The 22,986-nt window shown below is 72.5% G+C and overlaps 1 protein-coding gene across 1 annotated transcript in view; it reads right to left on the bottom strand.

Moving 5' to 3' along the window:
• Positions 1 to 9,161: 9,161 nt before the first annotated feature.
• The window catches only part of LOC140901076 (collagen alpha-3(V) chain-like), a 19,173-nt gene continuing 5,348 nt past the window's right edge, over positions 9,162 to 22,986 (bottom strand). The window contains 9 exon segments of the mRNA XM_073319232.1: positions 9,162 to 9,402; positions 16,994 to 17,230; positions 18,200 to 18,268; positions 18,683 to 18,795; positions 19,182 to 19,340; positions 19,343 to 19,430; positions 19,603 to 19,656; positions 22,310 to 22,345; positions 22,645 to 22,698. Coding sequence (XP_073175333.1) covers positions 9,256 to 9,402; positions 16,994 to 17,230; positions 18,200 to 18,268; positions 18,683 to 18,795; positions 19,182 to 19,340; positions 19,343 to 19,430; positions 19,603 to 19,656; positions 22,310 to 22,345; positions 22,645 to 22,698 — 957 coding nt within the window. The 3' untranslated portion in view covers positions 9,162 to 9,255.

Raw genomic sequence — 22,986 nt, 5'->3', positions numbered from 1 at the left:
TCCTAGCATCCTCCTCAGATCTCTGCTGCTGACTGCTGGCCAGGCCGGCCCAGTGAGCAAGAGACCCAGGGAGCTGCAGTCAGGCGTGGGGCGACTGCTGGCTGCTCCCAGCTGCAATGGGCAGGGCCTGGGAAAGTGGAGAACAGTGCCCAGGGCTGAGGCCTGGACTGAGCCATGCGTGGGGGCCTGGGCGACCTCTGAACTCTTCCTGCAGGAATAGTAGCCACGGGTCACACATGAGCATGTACACACGCACGGACGCACGGACGTGGACACACGCATGGACATGCAGAGATGCACACACACGGAGAGACGCACACACACACGGACGCACACGCATGGACGCACGGATGCACGCACATGGACACACACACGGACACACGGAGAGACGCATACACGGAGAGACGCACACACACACGGACACACACACACGGACACACACGCACGGACACACGCATGGACGCATGGACGCACGCACGCGGACGCACACATGGACACATGGAGAGACGCACACACACATGGACGCTCACGCATGGACACACAGACACGCACACAGACGCACACACGGACACACAGAGAGACGTGCACACACATGGACGCACACGCATGGACGCACGGACGCACACACACGGACACACGGAGAGACGCACACACACATGGACGCACACGCATGGACGCACGGACGCACGCACACGGACACACACACGGACACACGGAGAGACGCAAACACACATGGACGCACACGCATGGACACACGGACACACGCACACGGACACACGCATGGACACATGCAGAGACGCACACACACACGGAGAGACGCACACACACACGGACGCACGGACACGCACACGGACACACGCATGGACGCGGGCACACACATGAAAGCACCATGGACACAGACGCACATGTGTGGGTACACCCCCGCCACACACACCACCGTTCTGTCCGGGGTCCTCGCTGGTTTCTCCTCTGCCATTCCCGGCTCTCCAGCTGTGGCCTGGCAGAGATCCCGGCTGGGCACTCAGTTCTCAGTTCTGAGTGGCCGGGGGGGCGGGCAGGAGGCTACCTGGGAAAGGGGCTCCTGGCTGGGTCACCTGCCAGCCGGCGGCCCTGGGTGCAGAGAGTAGCTGAGCTGCCTGGCAGCCCCCGGCTCCATTTCCATTTCTTCATCCCTCGTTTCCCAGACAGTTAATTATACAAGAGCCGGGTCATGGGCTGGGCTAGAAGCAGCCGAGCGCGTCAGCCCTGGCATGGAGCCACCCGGCTGCAGGAACAGATTGAACCCTGGCACTCGGAGGGATTCCGCCCACCCCACGTGCACCCCCTGCTTCCCGCCACCTCTCCCCTTCCCTCGCAGTCCTGGCTTCCAGCACGGCTCTAGCCAGTGCAACACGCCCCTCCCAGAGACAGGGACAGAACCCAGGAGTTCTGGCTCCCAGCCCCCCTCCCCTCCCCTAACCACTAGACCCCACTCCCCTCCCCGAGCCAGGGACAGAACCCAGGTGTCCTGGCTCCCCGCCCCCTGCTAACCACTAGACTAGACCACCCTGCCCTCCCTGAGCCAGGGGCAGAACCCAGGTGTCCTGGCTCCCAGCCCCCTGCTAACCACTAGACTAGACCCCCCTGCCCTCCCTGAGCCAGGGACAGAACCCAGGTGTCCTGGCTCCCAGCCTCCGCTCCTCCCCCCTCCCCCCCAGCAGTAGGGCCAGCAGATGGGCGTGGGTGGAACATTAAAAGGGACCAAAGACTTGTTTCCTCTGCCCCGACCCCCCAGTTAAGAGGAGACTGGCAAGTGGCTCCCTGCCGGCAGCTGAGTTTGCAGCGGGGGGGGAGGGACTCAGACCCCCAACAAGAAGGAATGGCTCGCTGGGCTGCTTGGCCAAGGGATCGAGGGCTCAGCACAAGAGCCGGGGGGCTTTGCCGAGTTAGCCCTGACATGCACATGGAGCCGGCTGATGACAGACACTCCTGTTACCTTTTGGAACAGGGGGTGGGGTGAGGGGGTAGGTGGGGGGGTGTTTTCGGTCTCCCCACGTTAGCCGGGTAACTAACGCTCCTGGTTCGGCCAGCCACAGCTGGGTCTCGCAGGATTGGCTGCAAGCGGTGGCTTTGCGTGAGGGCTCAGGTGTGATTGCCCTCGAGTCAGTGGCGGGACCTTTGGGACGGTCGCTGTGATCCCTGGTGCGAGGGACCGTCTGTTTGGGCAGCTCACCAGGGTGGCGAGACAGAGCCGGGCACCCACGGGGACTCCCCAGTGTGGCTGTTGCGATGCCCAAGGTGTTTACAGTGAGGTTTGGTTGGGGAAATCTCAGCCTAGATCTCCAGCCAATTTGGAGTTTGTGGCCTGGTTCCTCCTGGCCTGCCCTGAGCCGGGCGCTCGCTCTTGGGCCACGGCACGACAGCCATGCGCTGGCAGAGCCGTGGCAGGGCTCACATCGCACAGGTCAGCTGAGGGCATAGCCCAAAACCCCGGTGCCGGTAACGGTCAGCCCCGATCGTGCCCAGACCTGGCAAGTGGCCCGTCCGAGGAGGGTCCTGGCAGAGCCGGCCTGGAACGGCAGGTGCCAGAGAGGAACGTCTGCCAGAGGGAAACCCCAGCTCGGGAGGGAGAGCTCGGCTCCAACCAGGCGCCGAGGGGAGGGACCCCAAGGACCCCCTGCCCCGGACACCACAGAGGAGACCACTGCAGCGGGCCTGGCCTGACCGCAGCACCCGGGAGCCCAGGTGAGCGGCTTGGCTGACGCTGGAACAGCGGATCTGGGGGACTGAGGTGGCCCAAGGTGCTGTCAGGCCCCGTGCCACGGGAGCCACCAAAGCCACGTGGAACAAACGGCAGCAGCCAAAGCCAACGAGGAAACTGAGCTGGGTCCTCAGGGTCTCTGAATTCCCAGGTGTGAGCAGGGGCTGGATGAATTCGCCCCTGAGTGCTAGCTGGGCGGGGGAGAGACTCCAGGAGCAACCTGTGTTCACATGAAGACACCTAGTCTGCCTAGATCTCCAGGACAGAGCGAGCTGGTGCTGGTCTACAAATCACCGCTGGGGAGTGCCATGCTGGGATGATGGTGACTAAAGGGGAGCAGAACCTGTCCCAAAGGAGGGGGTCACTCTCAGCTGAAAGGACCAGGGTGGCTGGCAGAGTGGGGCAGTGGCCGAGTGCCCAAGCCGCGGAGAGGGGCGAGTAAGGTGCTGCCTGACCTCCACCCACAGTGGGAGGTGAACTCTGGGTCTGCACTGACCAAGGACAGGGCCTGTGAGTGGGGTGCAGAGAGGGACTTTTGAGTCGCTGGACATAAGACCCTGACTTACTTGGGGGTGGGACTTTTGCTCATGGTTTATGTTTATGAACTGTGTTTCCCCAAATTAATGCCGAGTCACTTCCCTCCTTTTATTAAAAGTTTCTTTTCTACACTGGGACTCTGGCCTTGCGAGGGGGAAGTATTGCCTCTCAGAGGCGCCCGGGCTGGTGTGTAATTTCCCCAGGTTACGGGGCGGGGGCTCGAGCCGGGTCTGTGTTGTATCGATGGAAAGGAACCCCCAGATACGGAACCCGGCCCTGGCTGCGCCTGGCAGGGGTCAGACCGGCGTTCTCCTCGGGGCTCGGAGTCAGCAGGGAACAGCCGCCCGCGCCGGGCAGGGTCTCTGCCCCACTGCCCTGCTAGACCCAGCTCCGCGGCCTGTCGTGCTGGGCTGCGCATGGCATCTGTATTCACCTCACCCCACAGTCACCAGCCTGCCGTGGGGCAGATCTGCTGCCCGTGGGGCTGGGATGGAGGACTAAGGCCCTGGGCCCCAGGAGCCCCACGCCGCATCCCCCGGCTCCTCGCAGCAAATTCAAACCCGCCAGGGCTCACCGCAGGGGCAGCGGCCGGGACAGACCCGCAGCAGGTGAGAACAGCCCCAGGGCATGGCCCTTGCTGCTGAGCCGGAGAAATGTCCCCCTCGGAGCGTGACCCTCCTGCCAGGGGCTGGCAGCAGCGCGAAAGGCCAGGGTCAGTTCCCCCCCGAGCACGAGGCTGCCCCCCCACTGCCCCACAGACACGGGCCGTTACCCCCCTGCGCTGCCCCACGGACAGTGGGTGGAGATCTCCCTGCCCTGCGGAGCCTCTGTCCACACAGATCTCGGCCTGGGACGCTCCCCCACATCCACCAATGGGGAAATAGTGACCCCCCCCCCGGGGTCCTCAGGCCTCAGTATGAGCCCCCCCCAGCCCCTCCCCCCCAGGCAGGGCTTCCCCACACCCAGTCATTCAGGAAACAGCAACTGATGGCAGCCCTGCCCCCCTCAGCCCCCCCAGCCCCTCGGCACGGGGTGCGGGTGGGGCAGGCTGGCACTGAGCCAAGTGAGGGTGAAGCGCGATCGACATGCCAGGCAATTAGCGTTAATTACAGCATGTCGCTTCGCTCCCAGCGTCTCCCCATTGCCCGTCAAACGCTGCGTGACGTGGGGGGGGCAGCTCACGGGGTGTGGTGACCAGACAGCGCCAGGCCCTTCCCGATGGGTGGAGGGGCTCAGGTTCACAGCCCAGAGGCACCAGTGTCTCCTCCCAGCCGCCCTGGGCCTGGCCCCCTGGCTGAGCTGGGTCCATCCCTGCGCCAGGGCGAACCCGGGCGTCAGCTGCCAGCAGCCAGCCACTTCCATTAGGGTACCGGGGCTGCGGGTCGGGAGTGAGGGGCACCGGCAGAGCTGGGGTATCAGGGGGCTGCGGGTCGGGCGTGAGGGGCACCGGCAGAGCTGGGGTATCAGGGGGCTGCGGGTCGGGAGTGAGGGGCACCGGCAGAGCTGGGGTATCAGGGGGCTGCGGGTCGGGCGTGAGGGGCACCGGCAGAGCTGGGGTATCAGGGGGCTGCGGGTCGGGAGTGAGGGGCACCGGCAGAGCTGGGGTATCAGGGGGCTGCGGGTCGGGCGTGAGGGGCACCGGCAGAGCTGGGGTATCAGGGGGCTGCGGGTCGGGAGTGAGGGGCACCGGCAGAGCTGGGGTATCAGGGGGCTGCGGGTCGGGCGTGAGGGGCACCGGCAGAGCTGGGGTATCAGGGGGCTGCGGGTCGGGCGTGAGGGGCACCGGCAGAGCTGGGGTATCAGGGGGCTGCGGGTCGGGAGTGAGGGGCACCGGCAGAGCTGGGGTACCGGGGCTGCGGGTCGGGAGTGAGGGGCACCGGCAGAGCTGGGGTATCAGGGGGCTGCGGGGTCGGGAGTGAGGGGCACCGGCAGAGCTGGGGTATCAGGGGGCTGCGGGTCGGGTGTGAGGGGCACCGGCAGAGCTGGGGTATCAGGGGGCTGCGGGTTGGGAGTGAGGGGCACCGGCAGAGCCTTGGCAAACGGGGGTGGGGGTTGGGGGGGGACACACAGCCACACAGGCCTCTCCGTTCAGGACAGCAATGGTTGCCATGGCTACAGGGGCTGCTGGTCCCCGTTGCCATGGGCGATAAGAGGAGCTCCCTGCATCCCAGGGCAGCAGGGGTCCCCCCCTACGCAGAGGAAGTCAGGAAGGCGGGGGGGGGGTTCACTGGTCCAGATTTACCTGTTGGGGAAGCCCCAGGGTGGGACCAGCCTCAGAGACGGGCCAGGGGCTGGTGCCCCCCCCCCCCGCCAGTATCAGGCCAGGCAGCTCCCACCTGTGTGCACCCCCCATTGCCCCACCCATTATGAAGAAACCCCTCCAGCCTCCCCCGATTCACAGGCCATGACGAAGTGGGGGGGGTTTCTTGGTTTTTCCAATGGTTTGCATGCTGAGGGGGTGGGACTCAGTTTCCCTGGGTGTTGCTGGTTTAACGAGGGGATGGGAGAGGGAGTTTGTGGGGACACAGGGCTGGCGAGGGAACTTGGGACCCCGGCCAGGAGCCTGGAGAACGGACACCCCAGCGACTGATGACTCAGTGACCGGGAGGCCCAGCTCGGGAGGCCCAGCCGGGTCTGGCCAGTGGGGAGACAATGGGCTGCGGAGAGGGGACCCCGGTGACCTGACCAGCCGGTCCCAGCCAGAGGGGCCAGAGGACAGAAGAGGGGAGAGGGGGGCCCAGGCGACCCTGTTCACCTGGAGAGAAGACAATGGGCAGAGGGGGGGCTTGGGGCTGGGGATCTCAGAGGCCCAGCGGGGAAGCAGGGGGGCTCGGGGCTGGAGAGAGGGAGGGGGCAGACAGAGCCCCCCTGGGTGCAGGGGAGACTGGGATGTGCTGTGTTGAGGGAGGCCAGGCCTGAGGCTGGAGAGTTTCCTGTGCTGGGTTCAGATGCTCACTAAACCCTCCTGGCCGAGAGTCACTCCGGTCTAGAGAACGGGGGTGGGGGTGGGGGCATCATTCCCTTCGGGGGGTGGGGGCCCCAGGGGCCCAAAGCGAGGGGACTCCCTGAGGAGCCCTGTGACGAAGTGGGACTGTTCTTAATGTTTCCTCTGAATAGTGTGGGGGTGCCTCAGTTTCCCCTAGGCAGTTCTTAAGTCTCTATGGGGTGGGGTAAGGGTGTATGATCATTGCAGAGCTCTGGAGGGCAGGTGTGTGCAGTGGTCTGGACACAGAGAATGGCCGACACCCTGTTTCCTGGCCACTGATGGCCTGGCCCTTCCCCCCTGCAAGGTGAGAGCTAAAGGGTTGGAGAACAAAGGAAACCGGTGACCTCCTGGCCCAGGAAAGGGACAAAGCCCAGAGGAGGAGGGGCTGGAGGGAGTTTCAGTTTGGGGCTGGCTGGGACATGGAGTGAAGGGCAGACGTAGCTGTCTGGCTCACTGCCCCCCAAAATGGACCCAGCTGAGGGGTCCCGTTCTCTGCACCTACAAGCTCTGTGTTAGACCATGTTCCTGTCGTTTAATAAACCTCTGTTTTACTGGCTGGCTGAGAGTCACGTCTGACTGCGGAGTTGGGGGCAGGACCCTCTGGCTTCCCCAGGACCCCGCCTGGGTGGACTCGCTGGGGGAAGCGCACGGAGGGGCAGAGGAGGCTGAATGCTCCGAGGTCAGACCCAGGAAGGTGGAAGCCGGGTGAGCTGTGTGTCCTGCAGACAGGCTGCTCACAGAAGGAGACTTCCCCAGAGTCCTGCCTGGCTTCATGGGGAGCAGTTCCAGAGCATCGCCCAGGGACGCCGTGACAACTGGTGGCAGGGGTGGGATGTACTGAACCCCATGGATGGCGCTTCCTGCAGTAAGTGACTGGGGAGCAGTAAAATGAAGGGGAATTGACGGGGACCAGCCGTGCTGAAGATTCGGAGAGAGACGGTTTCAGGGGGTGGTTAACCCCTGGGAGTGTGTGACCAGAGAGAAGGACTTTTGCAGTCACAGGGTCCCCCGGGGGATTGCAGCGAGCGGTCCCAGGGGCGGACGAGTCTGCAGCTCGACCCTGGCAAAGAGGGGGTGACCTCGAGAAGGGCTGGCAGACGAGGGGTTCTCCCTGGAAACCGTGGGGAGCTGAGAGCACACAGGCCTGTGAGTCCACAACACCTTGGGAAGAGCGGAGTGACGGCCTGTCACCGTCTCCTTAAGAAGGACATTGTAACCCTGTGCAGAAAGAGAGGGTTGCGCATTGGAAAGTTCACCAAGGCACAGTTCATCGTGCAGCTGGAGGAGGATGACCGCTCTAAGGGACAGATTCCTGACCCCAATGGGGCTATAGCAGGATCTGGGAGCAGCTGGAGTGGGAGCCAGGCATCCCCAAGACTCCTGTCCCCGACCAGACGCAGGTTCCCCATCAGGGGATCGGAGACAGACGGGATTGGAGCTGAGTCTGAGAGAGCAAGAGGACAGTGAGAGCCTGAGAAAGAGCTCCAGAAGCAGCAGAAGCATGAACTGGCGGTGGGGGAGCAGAGAGGCATAGGGGAAACTGAGGCACCCCCACACTATTCAGAGGAAACATTAAGAACAGTCCCACTTCATCACAGGCCCAATGGCAGAGACAGGTGGGCTGAGTCTCCAAGCGGTGCGGCTCCAGGAGGTGGGAGGGCTGAACCCTGAGAGAGGGAGGACCCCCAAGAAGGGCTGTCACACTTAAGGGGGTTCCCCCACGGACCGCACGGGGCCAAGAGTGGGCACGATCTGTGAGTCTGTGACAACGGCACAGGGCACTGGGTGAGTTCTGGGGAGACATGAGGGGGCAGGAGGTTCAGGGGCTCAGAGGCGTGGGCAGGCCTGGGGCAGAAGGGGTACAGAGGTGCGGGGCAGTGGTGGGGGTTCGGGGGCTCAGAGGCGTGGGGCAGGCCTGGGGCGGAGGGGGTACAGAGGTGCAGGGCAGTGGTGGGGGGTTCGGGGGGTTCAGAGGCGTGGGGCAGGCCTGGGGCGCAGGGGGGCTCGGGGCAGAGAGGCGCCGGGCGCTGCGCTTTCATACAGGTTGGTTTATCGTACAGTTTCCGCGCTGCCAAGAACAGACGTGGGGGCCCGGCGAGCGGGGCAGGGGTGAGGTCTGGGTCTCTCGTCCCCCAGCGCTGCCCTCGGATTCAACCCCGAGGTGTCTTGTGGGGGGGGGGGCTGGATACTTGCCCCCATGACGCACCCCGCTGCCAGCCGGGGGGTTGTTGGGGTGGGTCCTTGGTGTCTGGCTCCGGGGGCTGCAGCTTCACCCTTTGGCCGAGGGGCCAGGATCGACTCCCCCATGGGGGAAGGAGCCCGGCAGGAGGTGGGGGTCGGGGGGTGTCCCGAGCTCCCCCCTGAGTTACAGGTGTCTCAGGGGGCGCCAGCTCTCGGCCCCACCCAGCCCTGGGAGACACCGGACGGACGGACGGAAGGACGCTCTTCGGCAGCTTCCTGCAGGGGCGCTGGGGGGCCCGGCGCTGGTCTGTTCAGTGGGGCAGGGCCTGGATCCCCCAATCGGGCCCCTTGCCTGGGTGTCATGGAGTCCGGGGGGGGGCTGCTTTGCCCCCAGGGCCGTCCTGCCCCAGCTGGACATTGTGGGGGGGCTGCTGGGCTAGAGACATGTCCAGTGCGTTGCTAACAGAGGCTCCTGGGGGTATCACGGTGCCACGGGGGGGTCAGTCCGTGCCCTGCTCCCTGTTCAGGCCACAGAGGGGCACCCGCCCGCTTGCCCCACAGCACCGGCCCTGGGGGGGCCTGCAGCGTTAATAGGGCTGGGTATCCCGCGGGGCTCCCTGGGCTCGGGCTGGGGGGCCAGCGGCAGAGTCCTGAGTGCGCCCTGGGGACAGTGAGGAAGGGGCACCTGTGGGGGGGCAGCGTAGCCCTGGGAGCCGCCCCCCCGGCAGTCCGGAGCAGGTCCCCAGGGATCTCTGCCCAGTGGCAGGCAGCCTGGCCCGGGAGTGTCCCTGGGGGGCTCCACGCGGCCCCCTCAGCCCATGAAGCAGACGGGGCCCAGCTCGAAGCCGAATTTCTGGTTGGCGCCTCCGAAGTCCAGGACAGCCACGTCGGCCAGGGGCAGCTGCTCCAGGCGGGACGATCTCACCTCCAGCACCGTGCGCGCCTGGCCCCGGCGCAGCTGCGGGGAGACGGGCAGTGTCAGGGCTGGGCAGGGGCCACAGCCCGGGGGAGGGGCGGCCTTGCCCTGGGGGAGGAGCCAGCAGCCCGGGGGAGGGGCCGCCTTGCCCTGGGGGAGGGGCCAGCAGCCAGGAGGAGGAGCCTGCAGCTCAGGGACAGGGCAGCCTTGCCCCAGGGCTATGGGGCAGTGGGGGCTGCCCCATAGCCGTGGCCACTGGGACCATCCAAAAATTACTGCGGCCCCTTGAGAGCAGTCCCAGTGTGAGGCCTGGCTCCATGGGTGGGGGTGCAGGAGTCCCCGGGCCCAGGCTGGAGAGGCCCCCCCACGGGAATGGCACGGCCGGGCTTGAGCCAGTTCCTGGCAGACCTGGAGAAGCTATGGGGCAGGAACAGCAGGGTGGGAGTTGTGGGGCTGGACTTTGGGGCGGGAGCTGAGGGGAAGGCAGGGGGTGGGAGCTGTGGGACGGGGGCAGGATCTATGCGGCGGGGGGGGCCGTACTCAGCTCACTTGGCAGCTGTCGCGCAGGGTGTGGACAGGTGCCGCGGGGCTGTGGGGCAGGCTGGGGTCAGGAGCTGTGGGGCCGGGCTGTGGGGCGGGATCTCTGGGGCAGGAGCTGTGGCGTGGGGGCCCAGCTCACCTGGCAGCCATCATGCAGGCCATAGATGGGCACCCTGGTGCTGTGGGGCAGGCGGGGCAGGAGCTGTGGGGCGGGGCTGTGGGACGGGAGCTGTGACGAAGTGGGGGAGATTCCTGGTTTCCTTGTTTCCTGTGGGGTTTTTTTTCCCTTGGTTTTCCTATGGTTGCATGCAGGGGGCTGCGACTCAGTTTCCCTGGGGTTACCGGTTGAACGAGGGGACGGACAGCAGAGGGAGCTGGTTGTTCCAGAGGCCCCGCGAGGGAAGGTGGGACCCCGGCCAATGGCCTGGTGACCCGGAGGCCCAACTCAGGAGCCACCGGTGGGGAAACAATGGGCTGCGAGGACCCCGGGACCCGGGTTCCAGCCAGACGACCCTGTTCACGGCCCTGTTCCCTGGGAGAGAGGACAATGGATGGGGGGGGCTTGGGGCCGGCCCCGCTGGGAAGCAGGGGGGCTCGGGGCTGGAGGGAGGGGGCAGGCAGAGCCCCCCTGGGTGCAGGGGAGGCTGGGATGTGCTGGGCTGAGGAGGCCAGGCCTGAGGCCGGAGAGTTTCCGGTGCTGGGTTCAGATGCTCACTAAACCCTCCTGCCTTACGCTGGCCGAGAGTCGCTCACGCGCTATCTCAGAGTGCATCATCCCCTTCGGGGGGTGGAGGCCCCGGGGACCCAGAGCGAGGGGACTCCCTGAGGGCCCACAGCAGAGACAGGCGGGCTGAGGCGCCGAGCGGTGCGGCTCCAGGAGGTGGGAGGGCTGAACCCCGAGAGAGAGAGGACCCCCAAGAAGGGCTGTCACACTGAAGGGGGTTCCCCCCACGGACCGCATGGGGCCAAGAGTAGCAAGACCTGTGAGTCTGTGACAGGAGCTGTTGGGTGGGAGCTGTGGGGCAGACAGGAGCTGTGGGGGCGGGAGCTATGGGGCAGATCAGAGCTGTGGGCCGGGAGCTGTGGGGCAGGCGGGGGGCGGGAGCTGTGGGGCAGACCGGAGCTGTTGGCCGGGAGCTGTGGGGCAGGCGGGGGCGGGAGCTGTGGGGCAGACCGGAGCAGTGGGCTGGGAGCTGTGGGGCAGGCGGGGGCGGGAGCTGTGGGGCAGACCGGAGCTGTTGGCCGGGAGCTGTGGGGCAGGCAGGGGCGGGAGCTGTGGGGCAGACCGGAGCAGTGGGCTGGGAGCTGTGGGGCAGGCGGGGGCGGGAGCTGTGGGGCAGGTGGGGGCGGGAGCAGTGGGCCGGGGGCTGTGGGGCAGGCGGGGGCGGGAGCTGTGGGGCAGACTGGAGCTGTGGGGCGGGAGCTATGGGGCAGATCAGAGCTGTGGGCCAGGAGCTGTGGGGCAGGCGGGGGCGGGAGCTGTGGGGCAGGCGGGGGCGGGAGCTGTGGGGCAGACCGGGAGCTGTTGGCCGGGAAGCTGTGGGGCAGGCGGGGGCAGTGGGCTGGGAGCTGTGGGGCAGGCGGGGGCGGGAGCTGTGGGGCAGGTGGGGGCGGGAGCAGTGGGCCGGGGGCTGTGGGGCAGGCGGGGGCGGGAGCTGTGGGGCAGACTGGAGCTGTGGGGCAGGCAGGGGGCGGGAGCTGTGGGGCAGACTGGAGCTGTGGGGCAGGCGGGGGGCGGGAGCTGTGGGGCAGGCGGGGGCGGGAGCTGTGGGGCAGACTGGAGCTGTGGGGCAGGCGGGGGCGGGAGCTGTGGGGCAGGCGGGGGGCGGGAGCTGTGGGGCAGACTGGAGCTGTGGGGCAGGCGGGGGCGGGAGCAGTGGGCCGGGGGCTGTGGGGCAGGCGGGGGTGGGAGCAGTGGGCCGGGGGCTGTGGGGCAGGCGGGGTCGGAGCTGTGGGCCGGGGGGCTGTGGGGCAGGCGGGGTCGGGAGCTGTGGGCCGGGGGCTGTGGGGCAGGCGGGGGCGGGAGCAGTGGGCCGGGAGCTGTGGGGCAGGCGGGGGCGGGAGCAGTGGGCCGGGAGCTGTGGGCAGGCGGGGGCGGGAGCTGTGGGCCGGGGGCTGTGGGGCAGGCGGGGGCGGGAGCTGTGGGCCGGGGGCTGTGGGGCAGGTGGGGGCGGGAGCTGTGGTCCGGGAGCTGTGGGGCAGGCGGGGGCGGGAGCTGTGGTCCGGGAGCTGTGGGGCAGGCGGGGGCGGGAGCTGCGGGCCGGGGGCTGTGGGGCAGGTGGGGGCGGGAGCTGCGGGCCGGGGGCTGTGGGGCAGGTGGGGGCGGGAGCTAGGGGCCGGGGGCTGTGGGGCAGGCGGGGGTGGGAGCAGTGGGCCGGGGGCTGTGGGGCAGGTGGGGTCGGGAGCTGTGGGCCGGGGGCTGTGGGGCAGGCGGGGTCGGGAGCTGTGGGCCGGGGGCTGTGGGGAGGCGGGGTCGGGAGCTGTGGGCCGGGGGGCAGGCGGGGGCGGGAGCAGTGGGCCGGGGGCTGTGGGGCAGACCGGAGCAGTGGGCTGGGAGCTGTGGGGCAGGCGGGGGCGGGAGCAGTGGGCCGGGGGCTGTGGGGCAGGCGTGGGGGCGGGAGCTGTGGTCCGGGAGCTGTGGGGCAGGCGGGGGCGGGAGCTGTGGGCCGGGGGCTGTGGGGCAGGCGGGGGCGGGAGCTGTGGGCAGGGGGCTGTGGGGCAGGCGGGGCGGGAGCTGTGGGGCAGGCGGGGGCGGGAGCTGTGGGGCAGGCGGGGGCGGGAGCTGTGGGCCGGGGGCTGTGGGGCAGGTGGGGGCGGGAGCAGTGGGCCGGGAGCTGTGGGGCAGGCGGGGGCGGGAGCAGTGGACCGGGAGCTGTGGGGCAGGCGGAGGCGGGAGCTGTGGGCCGGGGGCTGTGGGGCAGGCGGGGGCGGGAGCAGTGGGCCGGGAGCTGTGGGGCAGGCGGGGGCGGGAGCAGTGGGCCGGGGGCTGTGGGGCAGACCGGAGCAGTGGGCTGGGAGCTGTGGGGCAGGCGGGGGCGGGAGCAGTGGGCCGGGGGGCTGTGGGGCAGGCGGGGGCGGGAGCTGTGGTCCGGGAGCTGTGGGGCAGGCGGGGGGCGGGAGCTGTGGGCCGGGGCTGTGGGGCAGGCGGGGGCGGGAGCTGTGGGCAGGGGGCTGTGGGGGCAGGGCGGGGCGGGAGCTGTGGGGCAGGCGGGGGCGGGAGCTGTGGGCCGGGGGCTGTGGGGCAGGCGGGGGCGGGAGCTGTGGGCCGGGGGCTGTGGGGCAGGTGGGGGCGGGAGCAGTGGGCCGGGAGCTGTGGGGCAGGTGGGGGCGGGAGCAGTGGGCCGGGGGCTGTGGGGCAGGTGGGGGGCGGGAGCAGTGGCCGGGAGCTGTGGGGCAGGCGGGGGCGGGAGCAGTGGACCGGGGGCTGTGGGGCAGGCGGGGGCGGGAGCTGTGGGCCGGGGGCTGTGGGGCAGGCGGGGGCGGGAGCTGTGGGCCGGGGGCTGTGGGGCAGGCGGGGGCGGGAGCAGTGAGCCGGGGGCTGTGGGGCAGGCGGGGGCGGGAGCTGTGGTCTGGGAGCTGTGGGGCAGGCGGGGGCGGGAGCTGTGGGCCGGGGGCTGTGGGGCAGGCGGGGGCGGGGAGCAGTGAGCCGGGGGCTGTGGGGCAGGCGGGGGGCGGGAGCTGTGGTCTGGGAGCTGTGGGGCAGGGGGGGGGCGGGAGCTGTGGGCCGGGGGCTGTGGGGCAGGCGGGGGCGGGAGCAGTGAGCCGGGGGCTGTGGGGCAGGCGGGGGCGGGAGCTGTGGTCTGGGAGCTGTGGGGCAGGCGGGGGCGGGAGCTGTGGGCCGGGGGCTGTGGGCAGGCGGGGGCGGGAGCTGTGGGCCGGGGGCTGTGGGGCAGGCGGGGGCGGGAGCTGTGGGCAGGGGGCTGTGAGGCAGGCGGGGGCGGGAGCTGTGGGCCGGGGGCTGTGGGGCAGGTGGGGGCGGGAGCTGTGGTCCGGGAGCTGTGGGGCAGGCGGGGGCGGGAGCTGTGGTCCGGGAGCTGTGGGGCAGGCGGGGGCGGGAGCTGTGGGCCGGGGGCTGTGGGGCAGGCGGGGGGCGGGAGCTGCGGGCCGGGGGCTGTGGGGCAGGTGGGGGCGGGAGCTAGGGGCCGGGGGCTGTGGGGCAGGCGGGGGTGGGAGCAGTGGGCCGGGGGCTGTGGGGCAGGCGGGGTCGGGAGCTGTGGGCCGGGGGCTGTGGGGCAGGCGGGGTCGGGAGCTGTGGGCCGGGGGGCAGGCGGGGGCGGGAGCAGTGGGCCGGGAGCTGTGGGGCAGGCTGGGGGCGGGAGCTGTGGGCCGGGGGCTGTGGGGCAGGCGGGGGCGGGAGCAGTGAGCCGGGGGCTGTGGGGCAGGCGGGGGCGGGAGCAGTGGGGCCGGGGGCTGTGGGGCAGACCGGAGCAGTGGGCTGGGAGCTGTGGGGCAGGCGGGGGGCGGGAGCAGTGGGCCGGGGGCTGTGGGGCAGGCGGGGGCGGGAGCTGTGGTCCGGGAGCTGTGGGGCAGGCGGGGGCGGGAGCTGTGGGCCGGGGGGCTGTGGGGCAGGCGGGGGCGGGAGCTGGGGGCCGGTGGCTGTGGGGCAGGCGGGGGCGGGAGCTAGGGGCCGGGGGCTGTGGGGCAGGCGGGGGTGGGAGCAGTGGGCCGGGGGCTGTGGGGCAGGCGGGGTCGGGAGCTGTGGGCCGGGGGCTGTGGGGCAGGCGGGGTCGGGAGCTGTGGGCCGGGGGGCAGGCGGGGGCGGGAGCAGTGGGCCGGGAGCTGTGGGGCAGGCGGGGGCGGAGCTGTGGGCCGGGGGCTGTGGGGCAGGCTGGGGGCGGGAGCTGTGGGCCGGGGGCTGTGGGGCAGGCGGGGGCGGGAGCAGTGGGCCGGGGGCTGTGGGGCAGGCGGGGGCGGGAGCAGTGAGCCGGGGGCTGTGGGGCAGGCGGGGGCGGGAGCAGTGGGCCGGGGGGCTGTGGGCAGACCGGAGCAGTGGGCTGGGAGCTGTGGGGCAGGCGGGGGGCGGGAGCAGTGGGCCGGGGGCTGTGGGGCAGGCGGGGGCGGGAGCTGTGGTCCGGGAGCTGTGGGGCAGGCGGGGGCGGGAGCTGTGGGCCGGGGGCTGTGGGGCAGGCGGGGGCGGGAGCTGGGGGCCGGGGGCTGTGGGGCAGGCGGGGGGCGGGAGCTGTGGGCCGGGGGCTGTGGGGCAGGCGGGGGGGCGGGAGCTGGGGGCCGGTGGCTGTGGGGCAGGCGGGGGCGGGAGCTGTGGGCCGGGGGCTGTGGGGCAGGCGGGGGCGGGAGCTGTGGGCCGGGGGCTGTGGGGCAGGCGGGGTCGGGAGCTGTGGGCCGGGGGGCAGGCGGGGGCGGGAGCAGTGGGCCGGGAGCTGTGGGGCAGGCGGGGGCGGGAGCTGTGGGCCGGGGGCTGTGGGGCAGGCGGGGGCGGGAGCAGTGAGCCGGGGGCTGTGGGGCAGGCGGGGGCGGGAGGCAGTGGGCCGGGGGCTGTGGGGCAGACCGGAGCAGTGGGCTGGGAGCTGTGGGGCAGGCGGGGGGCGGGAGCAGTGGGCCGGGGGCTGTGGGGCAGGCGGGGGCGGGAGCTGTGGTCCGGGAGCTGTGGGGCAGGCGGGGGCGGGAGCTGTGGGCCGGGGGCTGTGGGGCAGGCGGGGGCGGGGAGCTGGGGGCCGGTGGCTGTGGGGCAGGCGGGGGCGGGAGCTAGGGGCCGGGGGCTGTGGGGCAGGCGGGGGTGGGAGCAGTGGGCCGGGGGCTGTGGGGCAGGCGGGGTCGGGGAGCTGTGGGCCGGGGGCTGTGGGGCAGGCGGGGTCGGGAGCTGTGGGCCGGGGGGCAGGCGGGGGCGGGAGCAGTGGGCCGGGAGCTGTGGGGCAGGCGGGGGCGGGAGCTGTGGGCCGGGGGCTGTGGGGCAGGCGGGGGCGGGAGCAGTGAGCCGGGGGCCTGTGGGGCAGGCGGGGGCGGGAGCAGTGGCCGGGGGCTGTGGGGCAGACCGAGCAGTGGGCTGGGAGCTGTGGGCAGGCGGGGGCGGGAGCAGTGGGCCGGGGGCTGTGGGGCAGGCGGGGCGGGAGCTGTGGTCCGGGAGCTGTGGGGCAGGCGGGGGCGGGAGCTGTGGGCCGGGGGCTGTGGGGCAGGCGGGGGGCGGGAGCTGGGGGCCGGTGGCTGTGGGGCAGGCGGGGGCGGGAGCTAGGGGCCGGGGCTGTGGGGCAGGCGGGGGTGGGAGCAGTGGGCCGGGGGCTGTGGGGCAGGCGGGGTCGGGAGCTGTGGGCCGGGGGCTGTGGGGCAGGCGGGGTCGGGAGCTGTGGGCCGGGGGCAGGCGGGGGCGGGAGCAGTGGGCCGGGAGCTGTGGGGCAGGCGGGGCGGGAGCTGTGGGCCGGGGGCTGTGGGGCAGGCGGGGCGGGAGCTGTGGGCCGGGGGCTGTGGGGCAGGCGGGGGCGGGAGCAGTGGGCCGGGGGCTGTGGGGCAGGCGGGGGCGGGAGCAGTGAGCCGGGGGCTGTGGGGCAGGCGGGGGCGGGGGAGCAGTGGGCCGGGGGCTGTGGGGCAGACCGGAGCAGTGGGCTGGGAGCTGTGGGGCAGGCGGGGGCGGGAGCAGTGGGCCGGGGGCTGTGGGGCAGGCGGGGGCGGGAGCTGTGGTCCGGGAGCTGTGGGGCAGGCGGGGGCGGGAGCTGTGGGCCGGGGGCTGTGGGGCAGGCGGGGGCGGGAGGCTGGGGGCCGGGGGCTGTGGGGCAGGCGGGGGGCGGGAGCTGTGGGCCGGGGGCTGTGGGGCAGGCGGGGGGCGGGAGCTGGGGGCCGGTGGCTGTGGGGCAGGCGGGGGCGGGAGCTGTGGGCCGGGGGCTGTGGGGCAGGCGGGGGCGGGAGCTGTGGGCCGGGGCTGTGGGGCAGGCGGGGGCGGGAGCTGTGGGGCAGGCGGGGCCGGGGGCTGTGGGGCAGGTGGGGGCGGGAGCTGGGGGCCGGTGGCTGTGGGGGGCAGGGGGCGGGGGCTGGGAGCTGGGGGCCGGGGGCTGTGGGGCAGGCGGGGGCTGTGGGGCAGGCGGGGGCTGTGGGGCAGGCGGGGGCGGGAGCTGGGGGACGGGCGGGAGGGCCGGGCCCGGCTCACCTGGCAGCCGTCGTGCAGGGCGAGGACGGGGCTGGCGGTGCGGTTGTGCCCCATCTCCTGCCCGTCGGCGCCCCGGAGGCGCAGGGCCCGGGCGTAGCTGGCGGCCCCGGCGTGGTACCAGGCGGCCGCGTCCTGGCAGCTCAGCGTGAAGGTCTGGCGGGCGCGGGCGCTCAGCAGCCGCAGGAAGGTCAGTTGGGTCACGCCCAGCGGGTTCCCCTCCGCGTCCACGTAGGAGAACTGGGGGGCGGCACCGGGCAGGCGGCCTGAGTCGGGGGCCCCCGGCCCGGCTCCCCGGCCCCGCCCCCCGGCTCCCGGCACTGCCCCCCGGCTCCCCCGCCCCCCTCCCAGGTACGCCAGGCCCGGCCCCCGGCCCCGCCCCCCGGCTCCCCGGCACCGCCCCCCGGCTCCCCGGCACCGCCCCCCGGCTCCCCGGCACTGCCCCCCGGCTCCCCCCGCCCCCCTCCCGGGTACGCCAGGCCCGGCCCCCCGGCCCCGCCCCCCGGCTCCCCGGCACTGCCCCCCGGCTCCCCGCCCCCCTCCCAGGTACGCCAGGCCGGCCCCCGGCCTCGCCCCCCGTCTCCCCGGCACTGCCCCCCGGCTCCCCCGCCCCCCTCCCAGGTACGCCAGGCCCGGCCCCCGGCCTCGCCCCCCGTCTCCCCGGCCCCGCCCCCCGGCTCCCCGGCACTGCCCCCCGTCTCCCCCCGCCCCATCCCCCTCCGGCCCCCCCCCCCCTCCCGGGTACGCCAGGCCCGGCCCCCCGGCACCGCCCCCCGGCTCCCCGGCACTGCCCCCCGGCTCCCCCACCCCCCTCCCAGGTACGCCAGGCCCGGCCCCCCCGGCACCGCCCCCCCGGCTCCCCGGCACTGCCTCCCGTCTCCCCCGCCCCCCTCCCGGGTACGCCAGGCCCGGCCCCCGGCCCCGCCCCCCGGCTCCCCGGCACTGCCCCCCATCTCCCCCGCCCCCCTCCCAGGTACGCCCAGGCCCGGCCCTCGGCCCCGCCCCCCGTCTCCCCGCTACTGCCCCCCGTCTCCCCCCGCCCCATCCCCTCCGGCCCCCCCGCCCCCCTCCCGGGTACGCCAGGCCCGGCCCCCGGCCCCGCCCCCCGGCTCCCCGGCACTGCCCCCCGGCTCCCGCCGCCCCATCCCCTCCGGCCCCCCCCGCCGGCGCCCCCCCCCTCTCCGTATGCCAGACCCAGCCCCGCCCTACCGTCCTGCCCCTCCGGAAGGTGCTGAACCAGCTCCCCGGCTTCTCCTTGCTCCAGGCAGCCAGTCGGACCTGGGGGGGCGAGAGGGGACAGCTCTGCTGGTGCCCCTCACTCCCGACCCCCAGCCCCCTTATCCCAGCCCTGCCCCCCACCCGCAGCTCTGCTGGTGCCCCCTCACTCCCGACCCCCAGCCCCGGTATCCCAGCCCTGCCCCCCACCCGCAGCTCTGCCGGTGCCCCTCACTCCCGACCCCCAGCCCCGGTATCCCAGCCCTGCCCCCCACCCGCAGCTCTGCTGGTGCCCCTCACTCCCGACCCCAGCCCCGGTATCCCAGCCCTGCCCCCCACCCGCAGCTCTGCCGGTGCCCCTCACTCCCGACCCCCAGCCCCGGTATCCCAGCCCTGCCCCCCACCCGCAGCTCTGCCGGTGCCCCTCACTTCCCGACCCCCAGCCCCAGTATCCCAGCCCTGCCCCCCCCCACTCACACTCTCGAATCTCTTGTCTGGGAACAGGCAGGTCTCCCCGCCTGCCGTGAAGTTGCAGAAAACCTTGAAGGCGTCTCGAGTGCAGCCCTGGTTGGGGTCGATCCAGTACTCGCCTGGAGGAAGGGAGAGGTTGGGGGGCAGCCACAGGGGCCTTCCCCCGGGCTGGTCCCCTCTGAACGCCCGGCCTGCCCCCCACGCCCACTCCTGAGGGGTGCCCCGTCTCACCCTCTGGCGTGGGCATGGCACAGAGGTGCCCCCAGACCCGGCCTGGGCCCCCCGATCCCCAGCACCCACGTCAGACAGCAGTGGCCTTGGGCCCACCCTCCCCCCAGATTCCAGGCTCCCAGCACCCCCTCCCCGGACTCTGGGGTCCCCAGCACCCCCCCAGGGTCCCGGCACCCCCGCCCCCCAGACTCCAGGCTCCCAGCACCCCCCAGGCTCCAGCACCCCCTCCCCCGGACTCCGGGGTCCCCAGCACCCCCCCAGGGTCCCGGCTCACCGTCGGGGAAGTGGGGGTGACAGAGCTGCAGCTCCTTGCAGACGCGGGCTGGGCTCTCGGGGGTGCCCCGGGGGCATCTCAACTGCTCGACCTCGGTGCGCAGGGAGCTGAGTGAGGCGTACACCTCCTCCAGCCCCTCGGGCGCGTAGTCTGGGGCCACGCCTGGTCCCCCTGCTCCCCCTCCGCCTCCCGGCGCCGCTTCCGGACCCGCTCCATGGGCAGGGGCTCCAGCGGCTCCGCCGGGCGGCCCTGGGGCGAGACGCGGGTGTGAGGGGGGGCAGCACCCCGGGGGGCTCTGGGAAGGGAATCCCAGCCAGGGGCACTGACCCACCCCCGTGCCCAGGCTCGGGGGCCTCCACCCCCTGCTGACCCCCAGCCCCCACTGCCCCCGGCGGCCCCCCGGCTGCCCCCCAGCACTCACCGGTGGCCCTGGGGGTCCAGGGGGTCCTGTGTCTCCTCTGGGGCCCAGGGCTCCCTGCAGAGGAAGAGCAAAGGGTCAGAGCATGGAGCTGCCCAGCCAGAAACTCCTGCACCCCCCTCCCTTCCCCCACAGCCTCCCCATCGCCCCCCTGGAGCCCCCCTCCCTTCCCCCACAGCCTCCCCATCGCCCCCCTGGAGCCCCCTCCCCTCCTCCACAGCCTCCCCATCGCCCCCCTGCAGCCCCCTCCCTTCCCCCACAGCCTCCCCATCGCCCCCTGGAGCCCCCTCCCTTCCCCCCAGCCTCCCATTGCCCCCCTGCAGCCCCCTCCCTTCCCCCACAGCCTCCCCATCGCCCCCCTGCAGCCCCCTCCCCTCCCCCACAGCCTCCCCATCGCCCCCCTGGAGCCTCCTCCCTTCCCCCACAGCCTCCCCATCGCCCCCTCCCCTCCCCCACAGCCTCCCCATCGCCCCCCTGCAGCCCCCTCCCTTCCCCCACAGCCTCCCCATCGCCCCCCTGGAGCCCCCTCCCCTCCCCCACAGCCTCCCCATCGCCCCCCTGGAGCCTCCTCCCTTCCCCCACAGCCTCCCCATCGCCCCCCTGGAGCCCCCTCCCTTCCCCCACAGCCTCCCCATCGCCCCCCTGGAGCCTCCTCCCTTCCCCCACAGCCTCCCCATTGCCCCCCTGGAGCCCCCTCCCCTCCTCCACAGCCTCCCCATCGCCCCCCTGCAGCCCCCTCCCTTCCCCCACAGCCTCCCCATCGCCCCCTGGAGCCCCCTCCCCTCCCCCACAGCCTCCCATCGCCCCCCTGGAGCCCCCTCCCCTCCTCCACAGCCTCCCCATCGCCCCCCTGCAGCCCCCTCCCTTCCCCCACAGCCTCCCCATCGCCCCCCTGGAGCCTCCTCCCTTCCCCCACAGACTTCCCATCGCCCCCCTGGAGCTCCCTCCCCTCCCCCACAGCCTCCCCATCGCCCCCCTGGAGCCCCCTCCCCTCCCCCACAGCCTCCCCATCGCCCCCCTGGAGCCTCCTCCCTTCCCCCACAGCCTCCCCATCGCCCCCCTGGAGCCCCCTCCCTTCCCCCACAGCCTCCCCATCGCCCCCCTGGAGCCTCCTCCCTTCCCCCACAGCCTTCCCATCGCCCCCCTGGAGCCCCCTCCCCTCCCCCACAGCCTCCCCATCGCCCCCCTGGAGCCTCCTCCCCTCCCCCACAGCCTCCCCATCGCCCCACCCTGGAGCCTCCTCCCTTCCCCACAGCCTTCCATCGCCCCCCTGGAGCTCCCTCCCCTCCCCCACAGCCTCCCCATCGCCCCCCTGGAGCCTCCTCCCTTCCCCCACAGCCTCCCCATCGCCCCCCTGGAGCCCCCTCCCCCTCCCCCACAGCCTCCCCATCGCCCCCCCTGGAGCCCCCTCCCTTCCCCCACAGCCTCCCCATCGCCCCCCTGGAGCCTCCTCCCTTCCCCCACAGCCTCCCCATCGCCCCCCCTGGAGCCCCCTCCCCTCCCCCACAGCCTCCCCATCGCCCCCCTGGAGCCCCCTCCCCCTCCCCCACAGCCTCCCCATCGCCCCCCTGCAGCCCCCTCCCCTCCCCCACAGCCTCCCCATCGCCCCCCTGCAGCCCCCTCCCTTCCCCCACAGCCTCCCATCGCCCCCTGCAGCCCCCTCCCTCCCCCACAGCCTCCCCATCGCCCCCCTGGAGCCCCCTCCCCTCCCCCACAGCCTCCCCATCGCCCCCCTGGAGCCCCCTCCCTTCCCCCACAGCCTCCCCATCGCCCCCCTGGAGCCCCCTCCCGTCCCCCACAGCCTCCCCATCGCCCCCCTGGAGCCCCCTCCCGTCCCCCACAGCCTCCCCATCGCCCCCCTGGAGCCCCCTCCCGTCCCCCACAGCCTCCCCATCGCCCCCCTGGAGCCCCCTCCCTTCCCCCACAGCCTCCTCATCGCCCCCCTGGAGCCCCCTCCCCTCCCCCACAGCCTTCCCATCGCCCCCCTGGAGCCCCCTCGTGTCCCCCACAGCCTCCCCATTGCCCCCCTGGAGCCTCTCCCCTCCCCCACAGCCTCCACATCGCCCCCCTGGAGCCCCCTCCCGTCCCCCACAGCCTCCCCATCGCCTCCCTGGAGCCCCCTCGCGTCCCCCACAGCCTCCCCATTGCCCCCCTGGAGCCTCTCCCCTCCCCCACAGCCTCCACATCGCCCCCCTGGAGCCCCCACCCGTGCCCCACAGCCTTCCCATCGCCCCCCTGGAGCCCCCTCCCATCCCCCACAGCCTCCCCATCGCCCCCCTGGAGCCTCCTCCCTTCCCCCACAGCCTCCTCATTGCCCCCCTGGAGCCTCCTCCCTTCCCCCACAGCCTCCTCATCGCCCCCCTGGAGCCCCCTCCCCTCCCCCACAGCCTTCCCATCGCCCCCCTGGAGCCCCCTCGTGTCCCCCACAGCCTCCCCATTGCCCCCCTGGAGCCTCTCCCCTCCCCCACAGCCTCCACATCGCCCCCCTGGAGCAGGGCTCGCACCAGCAGCCCCCAGGGACCAACGGACTCTGGCTGTGGAAGACCTTATGTGGGTCAGGAGCCAGGACTCCTGGGTTCCCTCCCCGCTCTGTGGGGTGGGGGGGTCTGGTGCAGGTCTCCTGGGACCCTTTCCTGGCTCTGATCTGGGGGATGCCCCCCCCTTGCTCCCCACCCCTCCTGGAGCCCCAATCCCTGCCCTGGGTACTCACCGGCGACCCCTTGGAGCCCTTCTGACCCAGCGGCCCCTGTGGATAGAATGGGAGGGGTGAGCGTGGGGAGGTGCTGGGGGTCCCGGAGCCAGGGCATGGGTGGGGGCCATTCTCCAGGGGTCTCTGGATGGCACTGGGGGTCTCAAGCCCAGCTCCCGCCCCATCCCTGGGACAGACAGACGGACAGACCGGGCTGTACAGCACTGGGGGGCCCCTGTAAGAGCAGGACGTGTGCCCAGGCCTGGCGTGCAGAGGCCGGGCGAGGGGCCCTGGGGCGTGGAGGGGGCGGGCAAGGGGCACGGAGGGGGCGGGCCCAGCGGCTGTGTGATACTCACCACGAGCCCAGGGGATCCAGGAGGGCCCGGGGGGCCAATGGGGCCAGCCAAGCCCTGCAGGGAAGGGACATGTCAGCTCTGCTCCCTCCGACCAGACACTGACCGACGGCCACGGGGGACCCCACTGCTGACGGTGCAGACCCAGACGTGTTTCCCCAGCGCCGGAGATGTGGGGGGCACATGCAGCCTCCCCATCCTGCCTGACCCCCCACCCCACACACAGTCTCCCCTTCCTGCCTGAGCCTCCCACCACATGCAGCCCCCATCGTGCCTAAACCCTCCCCCCCACATGCAGCCCCCACACCCCTCACGCAGCCCCATATTGACTCTGAGATAGCGCGT

This window comes from Lepidochelys kempii, chromosome 20 (assembly GCF_965140265.1).
Source record: "Lepidochelys kempii isolate rLepKem1 chromosome 20, rLepKem1.hap2, whole genome shotgun sequence".
Taxonomy (NCBI): Eukaryota; Metazoa; Chordata; order Testudines; family Cheloniidae; genus Lepidochelys; species Lepidochelys kempii.
The sequence above is the reverse complement of the archived record's forward strand: the minus strand, read 5'-3'. Positions and strand labels throughout refer to the sequence as shown.